At 46.9% G+C, this 25,198-nt stretch overlaps 1 protein-coding gene across 1 annotated transcript; it reads left to right on the forward strand.

Annotated features, from left to right (window-relative positions):
* The first annotated feature begins 5,280 nt into the window (after positions 1 to 5,280).
* On the forward strand, positions 5,281 to 25,198 carry nwd1 (NACHT and WD repeat domain containing 1). Its single transcript, XM_086284021.1, has 19 exons — positions 5,281 to 5,463; positions 7,192 to 7,277; positions 8,758 to 8,874; positions 9,139 to 9,493; positions 9,588 to 10,887; positions 11,098 to 11,301; positions 11,425 to 11,578; positions 11,924 to 12,041; positions 12,226 to 12,390; positions 12,464 to 12,661; positions 12,750 to 12,872; positions 21,949 to 22,148; positions 22,231 to 22,497; positions 22,917 to 23,007; positions 23,079 to 23,227; positions 23,375 to 23,648; positions 23,754 to 24,310; positions 24,415 to 24,520; positions 24,775 to 25,198. Exons 1-19 carry the CDS (start codon positions 5,331 to 5,333, stop codon positions 25,083 to 25,085), a joined length of 4,908 nt encoding a protein of 1,635 aa, XP_086140147.1. The 5' UTR covers positions 5,281 to 5,330; the 3' UTR covers positions 25,086 to 25,198.

A 25,198-nucleotide genomic window follows, 5' to 3' on the forward strand; every position in this document is an offset into this window, starting at 1 on the left:
CTTGTGTTGTGTCTCAATACCTGACTGAGGGTGCTCACAGGAAGTTTCCTTCTGAGTGAGTTTTCTAAAATAAGAGTCTGCTTTTGGACATTTGGTTTCAGAGTCCACATTTTTGCCAAATGACATAAAAGAAAAACGTGGCAGATAAGAACCGATTGGTTAAAGTCGGCGTCTCCATCGCGTTTCTCCGGCGTTGGATGAAGCTTGCATCATCTTAACATGCTGCAGTTCAGCTTCAAACATGGCTGCCGTTTACTGATGAGGACCGAATTATTAGCCCCAGCATTAATTTAGGCAGCAGATTTAGTTTGTCACAGTTTAGCCATTAAATTCATCTAGCTTTAGTTGACTAAACAAAGATTATCGTAAATAAAATCAAAAGATTTTACGCCCTCTTTGTCGGTAACCTCACTGCATGACACAGAGGTTCCTTCTGATTGGATCACTTTAAACTATCCCTGCCTTTCTGCACAACTTAAGTACTTCTGATTGGTCCCCAAAACAGTTTTCCTTAATTTTTGATAAAAGTTTCGACACGTTTCATCACTTTTTTTTGTGATTGAGGTATTTGGTTATCAACATGTTTTTGTCAGGAAAAAAATTATTGTTGACAAAATAAAACGATTAGCCCCCAATGAAAATTCATTCTTAAGTGTTCCGGGGTGCTGTTAAACAGAAGCTTTTCCAAACTTTTTTTTTTTTTAATTTTGTCCCCCATCCTTCCCCCTCCTCCGATGCTAATGATCAGCTGTGTGGCCTTTTGGCTGATAACAGCCTGTAGTCGACTCACTAACTCATCTCTGGGGCGATCCCAGCCCATTAATCTTTGGAGAACCTGTCAGGCTCTTCTGACTATTTTCTGGCATGGACCTTGGTCTTCACTCCAGCCCACGGTCAGGGTTTTGTGCAGGCTGCTCAGTAACGCTCACTTTGGTCTTCTGGAGCTCATTCTTGGGTCGTTGTGTTGGGAGCAGTGTTGATTAAGTTACTTGAAAAAAGTAATTGGTTACTAATTGCTGATTATTTAAGAAAGTAATCTTGTTACTTATCTGATTACTTATTTTCAAAAGTAATTAGTTTATTACTTAGTTACTTTTTAAAAACATGATACACAACCTCAATACATAATAAAGCAATAGACCTTTCAGCCCAATTCTATTTTCTCTGCATAATCAATCATATAAAACTGAATCAAATGGAAAAAGTCTCTTTAAAACTTGTTTTATTAGTTTTAATCTTTTAACTACCATGCACATTTATGCACATTGCATCAAGCACAAATTAAATTATATGCAGTCTCTGGCTTGAAGAAATTTAATATTTAAACCTATTTTCTGTATATTCCAGCATATAAAATAATTGCACTCAATTTTTCAATTAGATAATAATAATAATAATAATAATAATAATAATAATACATTTTATTTAAATAGTAAGTGCAAGTAAAACACAGCAAAAATAAATAAAATCAAAGATTCAGCAGCACTAAGTCCTATCACTCTTAAATCTATTTTCACCTGTTTAGCAGGAGTGGGGCCGTCAGAGGTTTGCCCGTTGTCTCAGTGGTCATGTCCGTGGGGGGGGATCTGGGGGTTTCTTTGTAAATTTCACATTCCTGTGGCAGCGTGCTAGGTGCTTGCTCAGATTTAAAGTTTTATTTTTATGCTGTAAAAAGAAGTTTTCTTCCCATGCAGTGTAAAGCGGACGCTAATGTTTTGTTTTTTACGGAATCCAGCTCAAAGTAATGTCAGTACTTCCAAGCTTTAAACGCTGCATGGTCGTACTCACTCCCACACTACATATGATCCATTATTGATCTACACACGTCTGTTGCACGCTCGTACATCATTGTCATGAGACACAAACAAAATTACTGTTTAGTAATGCAGTGTGTTTACAGGAAAGAAACAGTAATGTAATTACTTCTTTTACAATAGTAATCTCTTACTTTACTCATTACTTGAAAAAAGCAATCATATTACACTAACGCCCACCTCTAGTTGGGAGACCCAGCTTTGCTTCTCAGTGGATCCTTCCTCCTTTCTTCATGATTCCTTCCAGTTTGATGAAATTCCCAGTTCCCACAGCATAATGCTGCCATCACCATGCTTCACAGTGTTTCTGTGTCCACTGAGCGCCAGTTTAATTTCATTTGACCAAGGAAGGTTCAGTCTGCAGGATCTTTCACCAGGTTGTCCTTGGCATCCTTCAGTCTGGCTGTAAAGTGTCTGTTTTTGTCTCCATGCCATTCCTGTGCAGGGTTCTTTAATATTACAATCCCTGACTCTACTAAATCGTCCACGTGTCTCTATAGATGGACTGGGGTCAGAGACATCTCTCATCTTTTCTTCAGAGAAGATTGAAGGACACAAAGGTGGTGTAAAGGTGATATCCAGCATCATACAACTTCCTTTTACTGTCAAAATGTTAAAAAAGGTTGTTGGAGAAGCACAATATTCTTGCTGTGGTGTGGTGTGGGAAGTTACGGAAAAGGCTCTCCTCAAAGTTTCAAACAACCTTTTGCAGATAAATGTGTGCCCGGCTCTGCATTTGATACCTTTTATCATCGTTAATCTTAATCAAACCACATGGTAGGGATCCATGCCTTGTGTTTGAGTGATTCAATCTTGCTGATGAAACATTTTCAGTCTCACTGTCTCGTGTGGTGTTCCTCAAGGATCTGGTTTAAGTCCCTACTTATTTCCATTGTATATTCTGCCATTGGGTCACATAATTAGTTTTAATACTCTTCATCAACCGTACCTCTCCTTTAAACCTTACATACAGTATATATTATCTGTTGTAACTGTCTTAATGGAAAAAAATTAGCTTTTTAACATGGGAGTCTATGGTGACTGACCCACAGCTGGAGACCTGCTGGAGGGCAGAGGAGTTGCAGCTTTGTGTGTTCAGCATCTAAAACAGTGAGACCGTGTCTGATTAACTTTTACTGAAGAACAAACTCTAAAAATCTCTCTAGAACCTAAAGTTGTGACGTCTCTTTGTCTTCACCACTCATAAAGCTTCATCTGGCAAGTAATAAAACATAGATCTTCCTGGAAGCTTGTTGTTCTTCTAAGTAGTCAAACTGCTGACTTTCAGCCTGCAGCAGAGCAGTAAACAGCTGCTACTTCTTTCTGCTTTATGAACTCGGGCGCCTGCAGGAGGGGATCCAAACCCCGACAGGTTCGTGTTTACATTGGATCAACTGTTTGTTCTCCATTTTCACCTTCGGGCTGTTTTTTTACAATCGGAGCTCTCTGAGGAGGTTACATCCGACCAGGAAACTCCTCCGAGTGCAGACGATGCTCTCAGAGCTGCTCTCACTCTGAACTGCTCACTCTGCCAGACTGCTCACATCAAGACTTTAATGTTTGGGTTTTACATGAAACACTGAAAAAGCTCTGAAACTTGATTTCCATCGTTTTTACAGCAACGTGCATATAAATCAGATTTTGACCTGCTGGGCTGGTTGATGCTTAATGCAGCAGTGCCAAAGAACCACTTAAACAGCCAACAGGTGAAGGAAGTGAAGCCATAGAGACTGATCGTGAGGTACTCATCACTTTGCACACGTTTAGGTTTGAAGGTAGTTGGCTCAGGCTCATGCCGCTCTGCGACCGCCCACCTTTGTTTTTCTCGTTATCATTGTTCTTCTGGCACATAATTAGCGTGAGCTGCAGCTGTGAGCGGCGGCCCCTGAGCGCCCCGGCTTAGTAAACACGGGTGAGCTCACTTTAACGCCTGAGCAGGTGAGCCAATCTCTGTGGGAGCAGAGCCCACAGAGAGGAACATTATGGGATTCTTGAAAATCCTCTCAGTTCTTTAATAGCTTTAATTTTTACATGAAAACATTGATTCCATGTCAACACAGCCTGAAACTAACAATGAGTTTAATATCCAGCTGATGACAAACTGAATTCATGCAATCCACAAATAAACATTTCCTTACAGATTCAAAGAGCAGGTTGTCTGCGAATCACAAGGTTGGTGGGTCAATCCCTGGGTGCCCCAGTCTGTATGCCAAATACAAGCAAGACACTGACCCTGAGCAGCTGTCCGATGCATTCATCAGACTGTTAGATATAAAGTGTTTGCATGAACTCATGTGAATGAGGCATGTCGTATGAAGGGCCGAGTCCATCTACCAAAGCAAATATTTATTTTCTGTGAAACCTTTCAGCCAAGATAAGACACTCACTTCAGAACTCCGCTGGGAAATTTCAAAAAATGTGGGGACCCTTCCTTGATGCTTTTCAAAATCTATAAGAATTTTTCAGCAAACTCTCTTAAGTCAGGTGTGGAAATGCAGTGTGCGAGTGCAGGCAGTGACCTGGGTGGGAATGAATGGGATTGTTTTGCAGGGATTATGTTACTTTGGGATATATTATACATTTGTTTATATTTTTCTCTTTGTTTCCCTTTTTTCTTCTTTCCTTTTATTTCACAGCCGAAGATACATTTCTGAACTCATTTCACAGCTTAAATGTACTACTCAACCTTAATGTACAGATCATCTGTAATCCTTCTCTTTTCTTTCTGTTTATATGTATAATATATATGTTGATGCTTATGTGTATAAAAGGAAACCTCTTAATAAAAAAGACATTGTTTAAAAAACCTTTCAGCCAGTTTGACTTTGACCGGTCATATTTATTTATTTTTATTTTTAAAACTAGTTAAAATGAGTTGTACGACTGAAGCTGAACCCCTGCCCAGCTGAGCTTTCATATTACAGGAATTATAAAGTACTTACAAAAACATCAGACAACATCCAGGTGGCGTGAGTAACTAAAAGTAAGGTTTTCATGCTGTTTACTTGATGTTGGTATTTGCACTTGGGGTAAACACTTGAGGGCAAATTAACATCAGGCACTAAAATAACCTCACTGATGCTACTGTCAGCCCCCCCCCCCCCGGGCATTTCAATCTGATCAGTTTTACACTGGACGTCCTTCCCGATGCGACCCCAGGGAAATGCACGTCTTGTCGTCCTTTCTCCAACGCCTCCTGTTGGAGTTTGTCAGGAGGTTAAATGGCCGCATGCTGTTAGCAAGATCAACTGTGATTTTATTAGAATGATCTGCAGTAAACATCATTATGAACTCTGAGTCAGAGCAGAAGAGCAGTAAGGGTGTTTTGTTTGGCAAATTTTCCAGTTTAACATGAGCGCAGCAACACTGACGCCACTCTGTGGGCACACCTGCAGCTCAGGTGGGAGGATGGTTGTCCTGGAGGAAGCTCTCTGAGGGAACAAACAGGCTGGAGCGCAGCCGAGGAGCCTCAGACGCCAGGAGAAGGAGAGGAGGACGACCAGTTCCAGGCTGTGGATGATGGCACAGAGTCCGACAGAAGGAAGAGGAGGAGAGATCGGCCCGCAAGACGTGCTGAGAGGATGCACAGACGGCGCTCAGAGGACGAAGAGCAACATGATCCGAGTGTTCATCAGCTCCACGTTCACAGGTCAGATTACCTCTGTGGGCTCAGAGCGAACCTACGCATGCTGCTCAGCACCAGTTTGAAGCTCAAACATGAAATCCCATCAAAGCTGGAACTGGTTTAATGATGAAGAGCTCTGCAGCTGCTCTTCATCGTTAAACCAGAATGATGAACAGCTGCAGAACTTTCACAGATCTATTTTTCTCCAGCTCCATCAGTCTGGATCTGATTCTGCAGCACTTTCAAACATAACTGACTATAACTGATAACTGTTCTCCAGAAATACAGGTCAAAGGCTACAGAGTTATTCTGCTGGGTCAGATGCTGCTGAAGCTGAAATAATGAGACAAACTGAGGAGCCTCAGACTGACCTGAAAACTGCTTTTCTGCTTCTGTAATGAGCTGATGTCATCAAATCACGTCTTTATAGGATGAATACGATTATTCTGATCATGCAGAGTTAATCTAATCAAGTGGGAAAAAAAGAAGCATGGAGCTGAGCAGAAAGGTGCTTTAACCATTTCATACACTGGCGATGGAACATTTCCTGTGCTTGTTTTTTGGTAGTAAAAAGGCTGAAATGCCTTTGAAGTGTCCACGTAATGAAGTGTCATGTCCATGTAATGCACACAGTTTGAACAAATATACAGTGGGTACGGAAAGTATTCAGACACCCTTAAATTTTCCACTCTTCGTTATAATGCAGCCATGTGCTAAAAATCATTTAAGCTCATTTTTTCTCATTAACGTGCACACTGCACCTGATATTGACAGAAATACAGTTTTTCTGACATTTTTGCAGATTTATTAAAAAAGAAAAACTGAAATATCACATTGCACATTCATGTTAACAAAACTTGTAAACATTTATCCACTCTCTCTCTCTGTCACTCTTGAGGAGGCACTTCAAGTCCTTGAAACGAGGAACCAAAGCTATGTAAAGCACGTGTTCTAAACTAATCCACTTGGCAATTGCGTCAGTCAAAATTTTCAAGGTAGACTTATTGAGCCCCTGATGCTCCGTGAGTGGTTTGTCGCAAGCTGGGTGATGCATTAGCCAAAGTTCTAGCAGCATCGACGACTAACGTATACCCCCTCACAACCGGATTAGGGTTGTGACAGGGCCTAAATACCAGGGGGTCTGAATACTTTCCGTACCCACTGTAGATGGGAAGTCGTTAGATTGCGTTTGACCTTGTTGTGTAAAGACTGCTGAGAGTTGGTGTGATACAGACTTTATTTTTGGTCAGGGAGCAGTTTCTTCCGGCTCAAACTGCATGGTTTCAGCCAGAGAGCGCTCAAACCATGCAGGCTTATATTTTCAGATATCTCACAAAATCAGCTAAATGTCAAACACAGTGAAAGTGGAGCAGGTTGAAACTTTGTATCTCGCTCTGCTCCTCTGGATCCGGGTCAGAACATCGGGACGATGTCTTCCACTTTTATTCTGCAGTTTGATCTGTTGTGATGTTTTAATGTCAGATGTGTTGTCTACGCTCATGATGATAAAGAGTCCAGATGTGGATCAAAGTGTCATTCTTAGTTCTGAGCTCGACTTCCTGTACACTTGTCCAGATCAGATCTCAGAGTGAAGGTTCGTCTCTGCTCCAGGTTCATTCACTGAAACTCTCAACTGAGACTTTCTTTGCTCTTCTGTTCAGTCTTAACTTGATGTGAAGCCAGCTCAGACGCTCTGATTGGTTGTGCTCTGAGCGCCACGTGTGATTGACAGTTTCTCTGATCTGTGGTCAGATATGAGCAGCGAGAGGAAGGCTCTGCTGGAGAAAGCTTACCCAGAAGTCCGGTCCTTCTGCTGCGGGCTTGGCTTGGTGTTCGAGGTCAGTTCACACGTGTTGTGCTCATTAAACCTCATGTGTAACTGTCATTCATGAGGGTTTGACCATTTCTACTCCTTTCCTGTTTTATTTTGAAATCAAGTCTCCTAACATGCGTGCGTTTTCCCCCAGTTTTCTGCCCACTTTGTTCCTCCTCTTTCACCTGCTGGACCGGTTTGTTACCTTCATGTTTTCTTTCCTTTTTCACTTAGATTTGATCATCTTTGTGTTCACGTCTCTTTTTTCAGTTTCTGCCTATGTGGCATGTTTTCTCCATGGTTTGGTCTCCTACCTGCTGATGAAACACCTCCAAGGTGTACAGGTCTGGAGACTCCGCCTCTTTTCCACGGACCAAGGCAGAAATGATCAACATAAATGACCTGTATCCATGTGAAACAGACTAGTGCCAAAAAACTGCTGGGGTCAAAGAACCGCTGACATCAGCGGTATTTTAGTAGCTATGGCAACAAAGTCTCAGTGATTGGCAGGAGCAGATTTTCCTCACACAGGAAATGCCAGCTTTTCTGCCGGTGTTACCAAACTGGGACAGTTAATGTGTCTCAGGGTCAGTTATGTGAAAGCTGCTGAGGTGTTAGTTACACATAAGGTGCCCTTTGGTGGGCTGACATGAAGCACCAGGTAATATGAGCGAGTAGAGGCCGTGAGGGTTCCTGCTATGAAGGAGCATAATAAAACTTAAACAGCTAACACTGTCACTACCTTTGTTAAACCAGTCTAGTCCAGTGTTCAGAGGTCAAAAATTACCAAACAACCAAAAACTTCAAAACAAAATCTTTATTTGAAATAGAGTTCAATAAACGTTATCATAAAACGTCCAACCTAGTCTTTAGTATGAAATCAGAAATTTGCAGCTCCTTTACTTAAATTATTACAAACCCTACTCGACAGTCACAAAGGCTCCACCGTGGACGCGGCAGCAAACAAGGACCACTCCAAGTTAACCACCAACACTGTTTATCAGGATTTCTAGCCTGAAATTAGGCAGGAAAGGATCATCTATACATGAAGACTTATTCAAACAGATTAAAAATAATAGCTTAACTGGCCCGGTCTGTTGGTAGGAACCCTCCTTGCTGCATGTGGCAACCGTCCCATCAAACCTGACGAGGTGAAACAAATACCTCAGTCCAAAGTGGACCCTCGCCTCCTATCACACTATCTTAACCCAAAGCACGATCCTTTCCTGAACCCAGCTGAAAAGTTTTTACTGTCTAAACACGGTGAAGCATAAAATCCTGGCTGTGAGCTCTAAACTGGGACAGTTCACTTCCTGGTTGGTGCATCACAATACCAAAACAACCAAAACACACCCCATGAATAACAAATGACCCATGAGCAGGTGCAGGGCTTCAGGACTCCACATTTAACCCATTGACCACGCATCTCCCTCCTGAACTGCTGTGAGCTGCCTGAGTGGAGGTTTATACCTGCTTAAAGTTGAATGAGGTCACTTCCTCTTCAGGTTGTGGATCTACGCTGGGGGATCCGAAACGTCCCGTCAGGAGACCACGAGGCCTGTGAGGTCTTCCTGGAGGAGATCCAGCGCTGCGAGCAGATGTCAGCTGGTCCAACGTTCATTGTGAGTGCTTTGTCCTCTTCGTCACCGGGTCAAAGGTTAAGGTTGGACTTCAGCCACAAATGAGCACTATGTTTATTTTTATTAACATTTTATGTGTGTTTAGTGGAATTGAAATGTCTCTATTTCTTTCTTGACTTTAATTTTTTTTAGTTTACGTGTGGATTATAAGTACACATAGAGCTGAAGCTGAGGCCGCAGTTCTTTTGGATCTGAATTGTGCACTCATTCTTCTTCTCTTTATTTTCCTGTTTCTTGGCTCTGAAGGCTCTGCTGGGGAACCGGTACGGCCACCGAGCTCTTCCTCGCCTCATTCCAGAGAAACTCTTTGACGCTCTTCTGTCCAAACTCTCCAAAAACCCAGAAGGCATTAAGACACTTAACCAGTGGTTTAAAAAAGACAGCAATGCTGTCCCACCCACCTATGTCCTTCAGCCAATCATAGCTCACTTCCCTCATTACATTGACCTTCGGCCTGAGAGCGGGAAGCAGCACGACAAAGATGTCCTGTCATGGCGCCTAGCAGAGACTCGGCTACTGCGACTACTTCGATCTGCAGCCACTGACGCCGAGGACACCGGCGAGATCACAGCCGAGGAGAAACAACGGTTCTACACATCAGGTGAAAGCTCGCGGACACCATGCCCAGCTCGCCACTCAGGTCGCCCTCTGTTGTCTCTGTTTTCTCAGTGTTTTCTGGTTCTTCTTGCCCACAGTCACAGAGCGGGAGTTTGAGCGTGGTTTGTGGCAGAATGACTATGAATCATCTGCTCTGCTCTTCGTTCGTGAGATTCCCCGTCAGAAGTCCAGGGAGGGGCCCAAACGTTTTGCCAAGTTCATGGATGTGACCGGCGACGGCCTGCTGGATGCCGAAGCTCAGGGACTCCTCGCCGGGCTGAAGACACGGCTCTTCGTCAAGTCACAGAAGATCCTCAACCTGCACTCTGTGGAGCTGAGCAGAGGAAGCATAAATCCGAAGTGCAAGGAGCATGCTCAGTACCTGGACAGCGTCTGCGAGCAGTTTGTCTCACAGATGAAGGCTCGGATTGGCGCAGCGATGGATTCACTGGGCCGGAGGAAGATGTGGGGAACCACCGAGGAAGAGGAGAAGATGGACGGGTTGGTGGTCACGGAGGCAAGGCGCCACATTGCCATCAGTGCTGAGCTTTGCAGAGGTTTCCATGGCAGGGAGGGGCTGCTGGGGAAGCTGTGCCTTGCCATGTGGGAGTCCAGTAATGTCCGCCACAGGCCGCTGGTGGTTCATGGTGGCGCCGGGATGGGGAAGACGGCGGTGCTGTGCAAACTGGCCCAGGAGATGCGTGGTGTACTGGAGGCCAGGGCAGTGGTGGTGATCAGGCTGCTCGCAGCTTGCCACCCTCAAAAACCTGACATTGACCACGTTCTCCACAGCATCTGCACACAGGTGTGCTTGGCTTCTGGTCTGGCTCCGCCCTCACCGCTGACGGTCTCCACTCACTTGGAGCTGCTGCGATTCTTCTGGGATGTTCTTGAGCAGGTTTCCCAGCAGGGCGGTGCTCTGGTCATCGTCCTGGACTCTGTGGAGCAGCTTGCAGACCAACATCACGCTCACAAGCTCCGCTGGTTGCCTGTTGACCTCCCGCCCAACGTCCATGTGGTTGTCTCCATGGAAACCAACAGCGAGGCATTTGCTAACATGCGGTTTAAGTTGGAGTCTCTGGGAAGCTTCTTTGAGGCAGAGCGTTTGTCTTGCGAGGAAGGTGAACGCATCATAGAGTCAGACCTGCGAGCGTCTCAGCGGACGCTGACGTGCGAGCAGAGTAGCGCTGTGCTGCAAACTGTTGAGTCATCTGGCTGCCCACTCCACCTCAAACTCATCCTGTCTGTCGCCAAACGCTGGACGTCCTTCACGCCACTGACAGAGCTGCATCTGGGTACCAGCACTCAGGAAATGATGTCACACCTCTTCCTTATGCTGGAGGAAAAACACGGGAAGGAGCTGGTGGGCGGGGCTTTGGGGTACATCACTCTAGCAAGGTGAGGATATGGTCACACCTTTCTGACGAACGTCAGATCACCACATAAGATCGCCACTGTTTCAGTTTGGATTTATCCATCGATTGATACTGATAACATGATTGATTGATCACAAAAAGGTGATCAGTGTTTCTAAAAGTCTGAACTCAGAAAGCCAGAAAACAACCAAAACACACAAAAATCTCATCATCTGATCACTTGACTCCACAGGGAGGGTCTGCTGGAGGCTGAGTTGCGTGATGTCATGTCCCTGGATGATGATGTCATCAGTGAGGTGTACCGGTACTCCCTTCCTCCGATTCCCTCACTGATCCGGCTGCCGCCCCTCCTGTGGGCGCGGCTAAGGCGGGACCTTGAGGACCACCTGGAGGAGCGCTGGACTGATGGAGTCGCCACCATCGCCTTCAACAACAAGTAAGAAAATCTGAGAAATGATTGATCGGAGCAGACAAATCAATCATAAATAAAAAAAACAACAACAACTAAATCTACATCTGGCAACCAGCTGAAATTGAAATGAAAACTGTTTGTGTTTAGGCGTCTGTCCGAGGCGGTCTCAGCACATTATCTGAGGTCAGAGCGGCGGGGGCGAAGTTTGAGGATCCTGGCAGAGTACTTCCTGGGTCGGTGGTCAGGGAAACTGAGGCCAGCGTCTCTGCCGGGTCTCTCACTGCTGCTGTCTGACAGAAAGGTACAAAATCAGGGGTCAGTTAGTTGTTTTGTGAGGTTATTTAATTTAAAAAAAGGATAGTGTACTCATGAATATAAGGAAATTAGTGTGTCATTACATCTTCCTCCAAACTGATGCATTCTCATAAACTCTTAATTAATGAGTTTATGAGAATGCAAAAACACATAGGAGCGAGCTTGCAGTTTGTGAAAGCTGCCATATCAGATCAGGTTCATGATCCATGATTTATGAGTCGTTGGTAAGTTTGATAAAAATATAAATGTGTGATCTGACCAAGCCTAAACAATCTGTGGAAATAGTTTTTTGCATCCATGGTGCATTTTGATTGATCCTATGCTGTCACAGGTCCCGCCCCAGCCGCTGTGGTTTGCTCCAGGATTGGCTAACATCAGGAAGCTGCAGGAGCTGCCCTACCACCTGCTGCACAGTGGTCTGTGGGAGGAGCTTCGACAGGAAGTTATTAGTAAGACACAACACAGGGGGAAAGGGGCATGTGGGTCCCGCTCACTCCCACTATTCTCAGCTGAGACCAAACTAAAGTGTGTCAGTGTTTCAACTACACCTGGTTTACCTCTGTGTATCTCCACTGTTCTCTGTTCACCTCTGTGTGTCTCCACTGCTCCCAATTTACCTCTGTGTGTTTGCAGGCTGTGCTGAGTGGCTGTTCATTAAGAGCCGGCTGTGTGGTGTCTCATCTGTGATCCATGACCTGGACCAGTGCTCCAAGTACATGGACTGCACAGAGACTGGACTGATACGAGATGCTCTGGTCCTGATGAAACCCAGCTTATGCTTCCTGGAGGGACACATGGGTCAGTTAGATGTGTTCACTGGCTCACAGTCACATGTCATGTTAAAGTTTTACAGTCTTCTCTCTTGCCGCAGAAGTGTCTTTGTTTTACTCCGAGCTGTTGGCCCGACTGTCCTCGCTCAACTCCGCCTTCCCCACTGTGATTGGGCGGCTGTGTAGCCAGTGCGAGGAGTGGTTACTGAAGTATCCGGATCCGATTCTCATCCCAAGGAGCAGCTTCCTGCAGCAGCCAGGGGGGGCGCTGCAGCACACGCTAAGTGTGCTGCGGGGAGGTCAGATGATGCGTTTTTGGTTTAATTTGGTTTAATTCGGTTTTTGCTTTGACTCATTCAGCAGCCTGACTCTGTGACATTTTTGCAGGTGTTGTCTGCATGGACATCAGCGTGGTGTTGAGGCTCCTAGTTGCGGGGTCAGATGACGGCGTGGTGGAGGTTTGGAGCATGCTTGACAAGCAGCTTGTCCACACCTTGCTGGGACACACAGGTGAGTCTGGCCCAGAACACACAGCTGACTGAACGATAGAACACAGGGTGTCTTCCTCCCGCTCCACGTTTGTACAGCAGGATGAAGGTAACTGTTAAAGGCTTGTTTACTTACCTGTCTTAAACACAGACAGGTAACTCATGGGATCTGTTGCAGAGCCATACGAGCACTCAAATTTTTTTGTGCCAAACCCCCTTCAGCCGATAAAAGTCCAGGCTTCATCTGATTTATGCTCTTTAGGCTTAGGGCAGCAGTGACTCCGACAGAGACACAGGCTCTCCGGCGTGTCCTGGGCCTGCCCCATCGTCTCCTAGGAGACAGCTCACCTCATCCTGCCTCCTTTCAATGTGGGGGACCAGCGGCACTACAAGCTCAGACCCGTTTCAGAGGAAGCTAATATCCACCACATGCGTCCATGATCTTATTTTTTCAGTGGTTCATATATATATAGCACTTCTCGACTCTGAGCACACAGGTTTGCTGATCCACCTGTCGATCTCCTGCTCCATCTCCCCTCGCTGTGAACCTCAGATACTTAAACTCCTCCAACCCAGAGTGGGTATTTGATCAATAAAAAAACAACAACAAATAAACAAAACAAAAAAACAGGAACTGACGCTGAATTTCAGAGGGATAAACGTCAGTGTTAAAGCATTAACAATCAGTTTTTGTCTTGTTTCCTCCGAAAAATAAGTGAGTTTTATGCAGTTTTCTTCCACGTCATCTAGCTCTAAACCCCACCTGTTAGATCCGTCTACAGTCCGACTTGCTCTTCAGTAAGGAACCACATGGGTGATGCAAATACAGGGAGTGCAGAATTATTAGGCAAATGAGTATTTTGTCCACATCATCCTCTTCATGCATGTTGTCTTACTCTTCATGCATGTTGTCTTACTCCAATCTGTATAGGCTCGAAAGCCTGCTACCAATTAAGCATATTAGGTGATGAATCGCTACCTTATCGTGGTGGAGGGGTTTGTGTGTCACAGGGATCCCAGGGGCTATGTTGTCTGGGTAGGGTCCCTGGTAGGGTCTCCCATGGCAAATTGGCCCTGGGTGAGGGACCAGACAAAGAGCGATTCATAAGACCCTTATGAAAAGGACACCGAGGGAACAGTTTACCCTGCCCGGGATAGGGTTACCGGGGCCTCGCCCTGGAGCCAGGCCCGGGGAGGGTGCCCGAGGGCGAGCGTCTGGTGGCCGGGCCTTAGTCCATGGGGCCCGGCCGGGCACAGCCCGAAGAGGAGACATGGGCCCATCCTCCCGCAGGCCCACCACCCGCAGGAGGCGCCATAGGGGTCGGGTGCATTGTGTGCCGGGTGGCGGCCAGGAGCGGAGGCCCTGGCGGACTGACCCCCGGCTGCCAAGACTGGCAATAGGGACATGGAATGTCACCTCTCTGGTGGGGAAGGAGCCTGAGTTAGTGCGTGAGGTTGAGAGGTACCGGCTAGATATAGTCGGGCTCACCTCTACACATGGCTTGGGCTCTGGAACCAGTCTCCTGGAGAGGGGCTGGACTCTGTCTCAGTCTGGAGTTGCCCTTGGTGAGAGGCGGCGGGCTGGGGTGGATATCCTAATATCCCCTCGGCTTGCTGCCGGTACGTTGGGGTTTTTCCCGGTGGACGAGAGGGTTTGTTTCCTGCGCCTTAGGGTCGTGGAACGGGTCCTGACTGTCATCTGCGCTTATGCGCCGAGTGGCAGTTCAGAGTACCCAGCCTTCTTAGAGTCCCTGGGGGGGGGGGTGCTGGAGGGTGCTCCACCTGGAGACTCTGTTGTCCTGCTGGGAGACTTCAATGCTCACGTGGGTAACGACAGCGAGACCTGGAGGGGCGTGATTGGGAGGAACGGCCTCCCTGATCTGAACCCGAGCGGTGCTCTGTTATTGGACTTCTGTGCTAATCACAGTTTGGCCATAACGAACACCCTGTTCGAACATAAGAGTGTCCATAAGTGCACGTGGCACCAGGACGCTCTAGGCCGTAGGTCGATGATCGATTTTGTAATCGTATCAGCAGACCTGCGACCATATGTTCTGGACACTCGGGTAAAGAGAGGGGCTGAGCTGTCAACTGATCACCACCTGGTGGTGAGTTGGATCAGGTGGCGGGGGAAGACGCTGGACAGACCTGGTGCACCTAAACGCGTAGTGAGGGTGTGCTGGGAACGTCTAGCAGAGGCCCCAGTCCGCGAGATCTTCAACGCACACCTCCAGCAGAGCTTCAACAGCATTCCGAGGGAGACTGGGGACATTGAGTCCGAATGGACCATGTTCAGCGTCTCCATTGCCGAAGCTGCTGCATTGAGCTGCGGCCGCAAGGTGGTTGGTGCCTGCCGTGGTGGTAATCCCCGAACCAAATGGTGGACACCAGAGGTGAAGGGAGCCACTAGGCTGAAGAAGGAGTCCTATCGGGCTTGGTTAGCCTGTGGGACTCCGGAGGCAGCCGACAGGTATCGACAGGCCAAGCGGAATGCGGCTCGGGCAGTGGCTGAAGCAAAAACTCGGGTGTGGGAGGAGTTCGGAGAGGCCATGGAAAAAGACTTTCGGACTGCCTCGAAGAGATTCTGGCAAACCGTCAGACGTCTCAGGAGGGGAAAGCGGTGCTCTACCTGCACTGTGTATAGTGCTGGCGGAGCGCTGCTGACGTCGACTGAGAAAATTGTCAGGCGGTGGAAGGAATACTTCGAGGACCTCCTTAATCCCACTGACACGTCTTCCGAGGAGGAAGCAGAGTCTGGGGATGAGGGGAATGACCCGCCAATTTCCGGGGGCGAGGTCACTGAGGCAGTTAAACAACTCCTTGGTGGCAGAGCCCCTGGTGTTGATGAGGTCCGCCCCGAGTTCCTGAAGGCTCTGGACGTTGTAGGGCTGTCCTGGTTGACACGCCTCTGCAATGTTGCGTGGAGATCAGGGGCAGTACCTGTGGACTGGCAGACCGGGGTGGTGGTCCCCATCTTTAAGAAAGGGGACCGGAGGGTGTGTTCCAACTACAGGGGGATCACACTCCTCAGCCTCCCTGGGAAAGTCTATGCCAGGGTGCTGGAAAGGAGAGTTCGTCCGTTAGTCGAACCTCGGATACAGGAGGAACAATGCGGTTTTCGTCCTGGTCGCGGAACACTGGACCAGCTCTTTATCCTCTCCAGGATACTTGAGGGTGCATGGGAGTTTGCCCAACCACTCTACATGTGTTTTGTGGACTTGGAGAAGGCATTCGACCGTGTCCCTCGGGGTGTCCTGTGGGAGGTGTTGCGGGAATATGGGGTGTCTGGCCCATTGCTACGGGCCACTCGATCCCTATACAACCGTTGCAAGAGCTTGGTTTGCATTGCCGGCAATAAGTCGGACTCGTTCCCGGTGGGTGATGGGCTCCGCCAGGGCTGCCCTTTGTCTCCGGTTCTGTTCATAATTTTTATGGACAGGATTTCTAGGCGCAGCCAAGTGGTGGAGGGCTTTCGCTTTGGTGGCCTCAGAATCTCATCTCTGATTTTTGCAGATGATGTGGTTCTGTTGGCTTCATCGGGTGAGGGCCTCCAGCTCGCACTGGAACGGTTCGCAGCCGAGTGTGAAGCAGCGGGAATGAGGATCAGCACCTCCAAATCTGAGGCCATGGTTCTCAGCCGGAAAAGGGTGTAGTGCCCACTCCGGGTCGGGGATGAGTTCCTGCCCCAAGTGGAGGAGTTCAAGTATCTCGGGGTCTTGTTCGCGAGTGATGGGAGAAGGGAGCCAGAGATCGACAGACGGATTGGGGCTGCAGCTGCAGTAATGCGGACGCTGCACCGGTCCGTCGTGGTGAAGAGGGAGCTGAGTGTAAAAGCGAAGCTCTCAATTTACCGGTCGATCTACGTCCCTACCCTCACCTATGGCCACGAGCTGTGGGTAGTGACCGAAAGAACGAGATCGCGGATACAAGCGGCAGAAATGAGCCTCTGGGTGGCTGGCCTCTCCCTTAGAGATAGGGTGAGAAGTTCGGCCATCCGGGAGGGGCTCAGAGTAGAGCAGCTGCTGCTCCACATCGAAAGGAGCCAGCTGAGGTGGTTCGGGCATCTGACAAGGATGCCCCCTGGGCGCCTCCTGGGTGAGGTGTTCCAGGCATGTCCCACCGGGAGGAGGCCCCGGGGCAGACCCAGGACACGCTGGAGAGATTATATCTCTCGGCTGGCCTGGGAACGCCTTGGTATTCCCCCGGATAAGCTGGAGGAGGTGGCTGGGGAGAGGGAGGTCTGGGCCTCTTTGCTTAGGCTGCTGCCCCCGCGACCCGGCCCTGGACAAAGCGGATGAGGATGGATGGATGAATGGAGGTGATGTGAATCTCTGTAATGAGAAGGGGTGTGGTCTAATGACATCAACACCCTATATCAGGTGTGCATAATTATTAGGCAACTTCCTTTCCTTTGGCAAAATGGGTCAAAAGAAGGACTTGACAGGCTCAGAAAAGTCAAAAATAGTGAGATATCTTGCAGAGGGATGCAGCAGTCTCAAAATTGCAAAGCTTCTGAAGCGTGATCATCGAACAATCAAGCGTTTCATTCAAAATAGTCAACAGGGTCGCAAGAAGCGTGTGGAAAAACCAAGGTGCCAAATAACTTCCCATGAACTGAGAAAAGTCAAGCGTGCAGCTGCCAAGATGCCACTTGCCACCAGTTTGGCCATATTTCAGAGCTGCAACATCACTGGAGTGCCCAAAAGCACAAGGTGTGCAATACTCAGAGACATGGCCAAGGTAAGAAAGGCTGAAAGACGACCACCGCTGAACAAGACACACAAGCTGAAACGTCAAGACTGGGCCAAGATATATCTCAAGACTGATTTTTCTAAGGTTTTATGGACTGATGAAATGAGAGTGAGTCTTGATGGGCCAGGTGGATGGGCCCGTGGCTGGATTGGTAAAGGGCAGAGAGCTCCAGTCCGACTCAGACGCCAGCAAGGTGGAGGTGGAGTACTGGTTTGGGCTGGTATCATCAAAGATGAGCTTGTGGGGCCTTTTCAGGTTGAGGATGGAGTCAAGCTCAACTCCCAGTCCTACTGCCAGTTTCTGGAAGACACCTTCTTCAAGCAGTGGTACAGGAAGAAGTCTGCATCCTTCAAGAAAAACATGATTTTCATGCAGGACAATGCTCCATCACACGCGTCCAAGTACTCCACAGCGTGGCTGGCAAGAAAGGGTATAAAAGAAGAAAAACTAATGACATGGCCTCCTTGTTCACCTGATCTGAACCCCATTGAGAACCTGTGGTCCATCATCAAATGTGAGATTTACAAGGAGGGAAAACAGTACACCTCTCTGAACAGTGTCTGGGAGGCTGTGGTTGCTGCTGCACGCAATGTTGATGGTGAACAGATCAAAACACTGACAGAATCCATGGATGGCAGGCTTTTGAGTGTCCTTGCAAAGAAAGGTGGCTATATTGGTCGCTGATTTGTTTTTGTTTTGTTTTTGAATGTCAGAAATGTATATTTGTGAATGTGGAGATGTTATATTGGTGTCACTGGTAAAAATAAATAATTGAAATGGGTATATATTTATTTTTTGTTAAGTTGCCTAATAATTATGCACAGTAATCATAGCTGGACTGGCCATCGGGCATACCGGGCATTTGCCCGGTGGGCCGCTGGCGATGTTTTATTTTTTATGGGCCGATGGATTTTTTTTTTTTTTTTTTTTTTTTTTTTTTTTTTTTAGGAAGGGTATATATAATGAAAGGTGTTGGATTGGCCAATTGGTCATGATCGACTCTGGGCTGGACCAATTACAGCCGAGGAGGCTGGATGCACCCTCCCCCTTGTTTAGCAATCACGTGATTTTCGCGCATTGCATGCCGGGAACTCGTGGCAAAACAATCCAAGTACCGCATCAAATGCAAGCATTTGCAGCACCGCAAAACGTTCATTCTCCGGTTCCAATACCTTCTTTTTTTTTCTTTGCCGCACAAAAAAGGAATGTACAAAACAAAAGGAGAACAATGCCGGTCCGTACAAAGACAGACTCGACGAAAAGACAAAGAAAAGATACGAGGAAAAAATCAAAGGAGTGAAAGGGTCAGACCCTTACGAGCACACAGAGTGGACAAAAGACGTCAGTGTGCTGCCCACTTTCACCACGCTCAGATTTATAATTACACGGTTCTTGGAGTGAGTGCATACACTCATGAAGTTTAGTAACTTCAGGTCACTGCAACAAGCCCAGGTACAGTTTACCGACGGATGGGTACAGGACCTTGAAATGCACTGTGTAGGACGAAAGACTATTGTACGTATCATAAGTTTACCAGTCTCACAAATCGTCTTCATAAATACACATTCATTAACAGTTTATTAATAGGACCTTTGAGCTCAACGGTAATTAATTAGTAGTGGAAATAATTTCTGGTAGTGTAACAGTGTTTGTGGTATTATTCCACTTGCCACAAATATCAGTGTAATGGGGAAACAGCGCCCCCCCGCTCTCAGTGTGGCTGGTTAGGTGAGGCTGGCTGCAGTAATCGCTGCCAGTCTGCCGTAGCCATACGAGAGGTGAGTTGTATTGTTCCGCACACAATATAGCTAAGTAGTACAGACACATAAAACATGTTTGATTAGCTGACGAGCACCGAGTGTAATAAGTGCTTAGTGGACACATGTCCAACACCAGTTTTATGTACTTTTCATTTGTTTATTACAGTTTTTTACAGACGCTAGGACACATTTCTCAATACTTAGGTCACGTTTGCAAAACTCCTCACACAGTGAGCACAACAGAAGTCTGTGTGGGCTAAACTGAGGACCAGTTATCATTGTTTTGGCACAAAATGCATTCAATGACTACATCTCTCAAATTACATGAATCATCTTCTCACTCAGACACAACAACTGCCAAAAAGCTTTGTACGGACAGGACATTTTGCATGTGCTTACATACTGTTTTCAAAACTGTTAAACTCATGGTCAAAACAATAACACAATGCAAAACTTGAAAAGACAGCAAAATCCAACGGCAATATTTTACTGAAACATATTTTAAATCTAACAATGCAGTTTAACCAGCCACAGCTGATTCTCATTGTGGATGAACATCTACACAGTTGTTACTCCTTCAATTTTTCAACTCCTTCAATTCTGGCATGCCAGAAGATTCTTTCCTAGGTGTGTTGCCCAAGATGACATAAGATGTGATGTGGATGAGAACCTGTGGCCAAATGGAGAAGACCGAGTAGATTAGCATTACTATTGTATGTGTATCAGTGGATGGTGTGTATACGAATTCTTGTATTTTGGGATTACTTAGTGCAAAAAAATAAAAATACATAAACATAAATACATGATGTCTGATTCATTCCAGTAACATATATTGAAATTATAAACAGAGATGTGTCCTTGTTTTACACAGGAAAACACTGTGTAATGCTACATGTTGTTAGTGTTTTTTAGGTCATTGTTTTGTGGGTGACAAAGTGTGTTTGTCGGCTGTCAACCTTTGCTAGTGTTCTGGAGGAATGTTTTTATTTGAGACCTGAATGAAGTGTTTTGGTAGTTGTAGTGCATTTTGAATGTGGAATGAACTGCTTTGCCAAGCTGAGGGTCAGTTAGGAGAATTGTGTGAAGAGTTTTGCAAAAGTGACCTAAGTATTGAGAAATGTGTCCTAGCGTCTGTAAAAAACTGTAATGTGTGAAACTGTATGCTAAAGCGGAATGCTAATGAGATGTTCTGCCGTAGTGTGCTGTGCGGAGTGGTGTGTGGCGAGCCTGTGCACTGATAATACACCGTTGTTTCCATTCAGGTACATAATTTGTTGTTGCTGTTATTTTATTGTATATTAGAAATTGTAATATTGCTGCAGTAATCGCTGCCAGTCTGCCGTAGCCACACGAGAGTGTGCTGTGCGGAGTGTTGTATGGCGAGCTTGTGCACTGATAATACACCGTTGTTTCCATTCAGGAAATAAAGTGGCAACGATCGATCAGAGACTCCTTGTCTTTTTAAAAACACTACACAACGCAGAGTCGAGGAGTCTGTTTGGGCCGAACTGTTGCAGCGGGATGAAGCAGAAACCGGTTACAGTAGCATTACAGAAATGTAGCAGTGACAATAATATTGTATGTTGTAATCGCAATGGACAATAAGTGATACAAAACAACTGTTTTATCCTGTGAATAAAAGTATATGTTTTTGTCAATGTACCATGGTAATAACAGAAGCGAAACACAATATTGTGTCAGGACAATTCACTATTTATGCACAATAAATAAAGGAGCATAGCGCGACAATTTCTGTTCAGCGCCAGACTTGCTTGTAACCTATATCACCAATTATGTTAAGAAAAATGACGTATTAACTACTAAAAAACTCTGACCTTTGTGGGAATGCTTGGAGCAGACTAACATGTGAGCTGGAGTGTTCTGAGACGTTATATTTGGTATATCCAGACCATCCGTCGGCTCTTACTTCGGAAACATGGCTTAAAAAATTTCTCTTCAACGACGTAATCCGATAAAAAAAAAAAACGATCTCTTTACCCATCGGCTTCCCGTGGCTGTCATGCGACCGGCTATTGAAGTTAATAATACAACAGCTTCTTGCCATTTTTTGGGTTTCTTTTTATCGCTGTGTAACTGAGTTCAATTGAAAGCCTGCGTGCGTTAGTACCTCTTGCCACAAGTTCCCAGAATCCTTTGCGGTTTTATCCCTGAATGACGTCACATTTTCAATCTTTATCCTGGTGGGCCGGTCTCTAGTCAAAATGCCCGGGCCGATTTTTTGTCCCAGTCCAGCCTTGACAGTAATAGTCACCTGCACACACAGATATCCCCCTAAAATAGCTAAAGCTAAAAACAAACTAAAAACTACTTCCAAAAACATTCAGCTTTGATATTAATATTGTTCAATAACAAAATTATTCCTCAAAAATACAATTTGCCTAATAATTCTGCACTCCCTGTAGTGACAGTCGTGCCAAGCAAACCTCTGTAGAAAACCATTTCCAGGGATGAATTGGTTAGCAAACACTGAGCATGTAGAAACCAGAAAAGGGCTGCAGGGTCTTCATTTAGCTTTGCCCAGGCGATGAACACAGGTGATAATTATGCCTTCTGTATGTTTTATAGCTTCAATCTTGGCTGTCAAGGTGATCGGCAGCCCCGCCCACTGCCTCTCATTGGCTGCTGACGGTTCACTGAGGAGGTGGAGCCTGATGAATGGCCAGCAGCTCTTCTGCATCGAGGAGGCAGTGCCTATAGACTCCATCCCTTCATCGGTGCACCTCCACCTATCTGAGCAGCTGCTCTTCGTTTACACCAGGACACAGGTACCGCCTCCGCGCCTAGCTTCGTTCACGCACTGCCGAATGTCTCTCGTCATATCTGATCCCGTTTCTGCTCTTGCTTCAGGTGAAGGTGTGGCAGCTGGATGGGGCGGAGCTTCACCTGAACAGCAGCGACGATGAGGTCTGGTTGGTTCTCGGGGTTCTTGGAGAATCGGTGGTCTATCTGTCCAACTCCGGTCGGGTCAGGATCTCGCACCCAGTTTACGGGACTCAGTTAACGGTGAAAACTCCGCAGGAAAACTCAGTGAGGCACCGGACTGTCGTAACCACGTTGATGCTCCCCAAACGTGAGAAAGTGTTTGTTGTGTATAAAGGAGGATTCCTCCACCAGGTGTGTCTCTCTCTCTCTCTCTCACACACACACACACACACCTGAAATAATTATAATAGTATGAAATTAAAACATTAAAAATCAAGATTAATGATCAAAAATTATACGATTTTAAGGTTTTTAAAGGTTTAAAAATGTACGCCTATAAATATGTGACTATATTAATACATTTCTGAAAATGCAATTAAACAAGCCACAATAATTATAGTTATCCAATAAAATACATAATATAAAAAGGAAATGTAAATTTAATATATCACAATTAAAAAGGTTGTGTTTGTACAGGTTAGGTAAATGTGGTGTAAGAATTTAAAATATTTTGAGTGGCGCTCTCAGGTCTGCAGCTGAATTCACTCTAAAAAGCTTTTTTTTCCTTTTACTTTCCACAATGACGACGATGATGCCGTTTTATCGTGCAGATTTCCAGGACAGGCAAACAGACTGTTGGCGAGTTTCCTCTGCTTCCTTCCTTCTTCTCAGTCACTGAAGATGAAAAAACCCTGTTAGCAGGTAGGCCTGAGCGCTGAGCGCTGTGCTTCGGACCTGCACAGAAGCATCCTGATTCTTTGTGTCGTCCGCAGCCAGCGAGTGCACTCTGAGCCTCTTCAGCATCCTCGGCGACTCTCTGGACCGATTCCTTGACCTCCAGCACGACGATGACATTTTATCCGCCTGTGTCTCCTCAGACGGCAGGCGGCTCGTGTCTGGAGCTGCAGACCAACTTGTACGAGTAAGAAACCAGCAGGAAGCACGATCCGATTCACTCAGTTCAAAACACTGAAGACATTGGGCATTTTATAAAGATGACTGAAGCCACAGAGTGTCTCTCTGTAATTACAGCTCATTTTATTCTGAAAAGACTGTTATTCTCTCACAGGTGTGGTCGGTGACCACGGGGGCGCTGTTGGACTCTCTGTGTGGGGCGGACGCCCCTGTCACCTGTGTGCTTCTCTTTAATGACTTTGTGGTTTCGGCCTCGACGGCCACCTCTTCCATCCTGCTGTGGAACCTGAAGTACGACGCCAGCACCAAACCTACCATCCGCATTCCTGCAGACTCCGCCCACATTGCCCTCACCAAAGACGGCAATCAGGTTTTCTATGTCCACCAGCAGAGCCATACTGAGGTCATGAGCTGGAACAGCCACACAGGTCAGAGGTGAAAGGTGGCGGCTACTTACAGAACATTAGAAAACATTAGAATAAACATTAGAATGATGTCACGCCCCCTGAGGTCTATGCTGGTTCCCCCTGCAGGTTCTGTGTGCGAGCGTTTGCCCGTCTCCTCCGAGGTGTCCTGTCTGGAGTTGGCTCAGAACAAACGTCTCCTCCTCTGCGGCCTGACGAGTGGCACCGTCCTCATCTACCCATTAGCCCTGCCTCAGGAGACGCTTTGCATCCCCCCCCCGGAGAGCCTCTGCAGGGTCCTCTGCCTCACCGCCGGCACCAAGGAGAAGCACCTGGCGGTGGCCTACGAGGACTCGGTGTGCCTGTTCGAGATCACTTCCAGGGACAACTTTCCCACGGTGGAGGGGCCTCTGAAGAAGTTTGCACTGCCCCTTCTCCACGCCCCGCTGTCCGCCATGGCCCTGCTTCCCGACCGCAGGCTGCTGTACGGCACGAGCTGTGGGGAGGTGACGCTGTGGGACTTTGGCAGGGGTGGCGACGTCTCCGACTTGGAGCCTCACCGCAGCGGAGTGACCTGTGTGACGGTCAGTAACCGGGGGGCTCATGCTCTGGTGGGCTCCGAGGACACTGTGCAGAGGCTGTGGGCCCTGAACCCGCTGGCCCTGGACCACACCATGGAGTACAAGGTGAGAGGTCAAAGGAACGCTCTGCGAGTATGAGCATGGATGACTTGTGCCGATGTCACTGTCGGGCCTTTGGTCCGTCTCTTCTTCTGTCATCTCATTTTTAGGGCTTTCTCTTTGAGGGCGTCCTCTCTGCTGCGTTCTCTGAAACCGACCGCTTCATCTTCACCGGGTCTCAGGACCGAACCATCAAAGTCTGGGACGTTGCATCAGGTATGCATGTTTGTGTTCGGCTGCAGAGTTAGATTTTAGGGCTAAAAAAGGCAAAAATCTGGGATACAGACAAGCACTGAAGCGTGCACCAGCAGTTTTGCACCTGGACCACTCCCAGGTCTGAGCCGTCCTGGTTGCAACTCTCTAGAGTTCAGTCAGCTGCAAACAAAAGATTCTCCAACAGTTTGGCCTTTGGGATTTTATAAACAGTTCTATCATTCCAGCCACTGAGCTTTATTCATTTCTCCCGTCAGGAAACCTGCTCTTCGTTCAGTACGTCTACTCCCCCGTTGTCCGAATGGTGACCTTCAGGGACGGCTTTGTGGCCATAACCCGGCAGGGCGCCATCATCAGAGAGCTGTTTCGGTGTCCAGACCACATCGGGCCCGACTACAACCCTGTGAGGAGTTTCAGGGCCCAGTACCGGGTCACCTCTAGGGAGAAGGACCGGGAAGGACCGCAGACCTCCGTATCCAACCTGCAGGACTTTAACCCCACCCAGTTAAACCTGAACCTCGTGGGCATGTTCAAAGCCAAACCCTCCTCTGCATGTGTCATGCTGTAGGACAGCAGGGCCCAAGTCACGGCTCCCGGACCCTTCACTGGCCGTTCAAGGAGGGGAAAAAAAAATGTTATTTACCAATATTTGATCATTATATTTAATAAACATGTAATCAG

The sequence above is a fragment of the Aulonocara sp. 'chitande type north' Nkhata Bay genome, linkage group LG23 (genome assembly GCF_057382095.1).
Source record: "Aulonocara sp. 'chitande type north' Nkhata Bay isolate Kocher_YH1m ecotype deep benthic linkage group LG23, A_spYH_male_GT1.1, whole genome shotgun sequence".
Taxonomy (NCBI): Eukaryota; Metazoa; Chordata; class Actinopteri; order Cichliformes; family Cichlidae; genus Aulonocara; species Aulonocara sp. 'chitande type north' Nkhata Bay.

Coding starts and splice junctions, on each gene's coding strand:
- nwd1 (XM_086284021.1), top strand. CDS start 5,331: ATGATGGCACAGAGTCCGACAGAAGGAAGAGGAGGAGAGATCGGCCCG. Junction 12,391..12,463: donor CTTCCTGGAGGGACACATGG/GTCAGTTAGATG, acceptor CTCTTGCCGCAG/AAGTGTCTTTGTTTTACTCC. Junction 23,228..23,374: donor CTGCAGACCAACTTGTACGA/GTAAGAAACCAG, acceptor ATTCTCTCACAG/GTGTGGTCGGTGACCACGGG.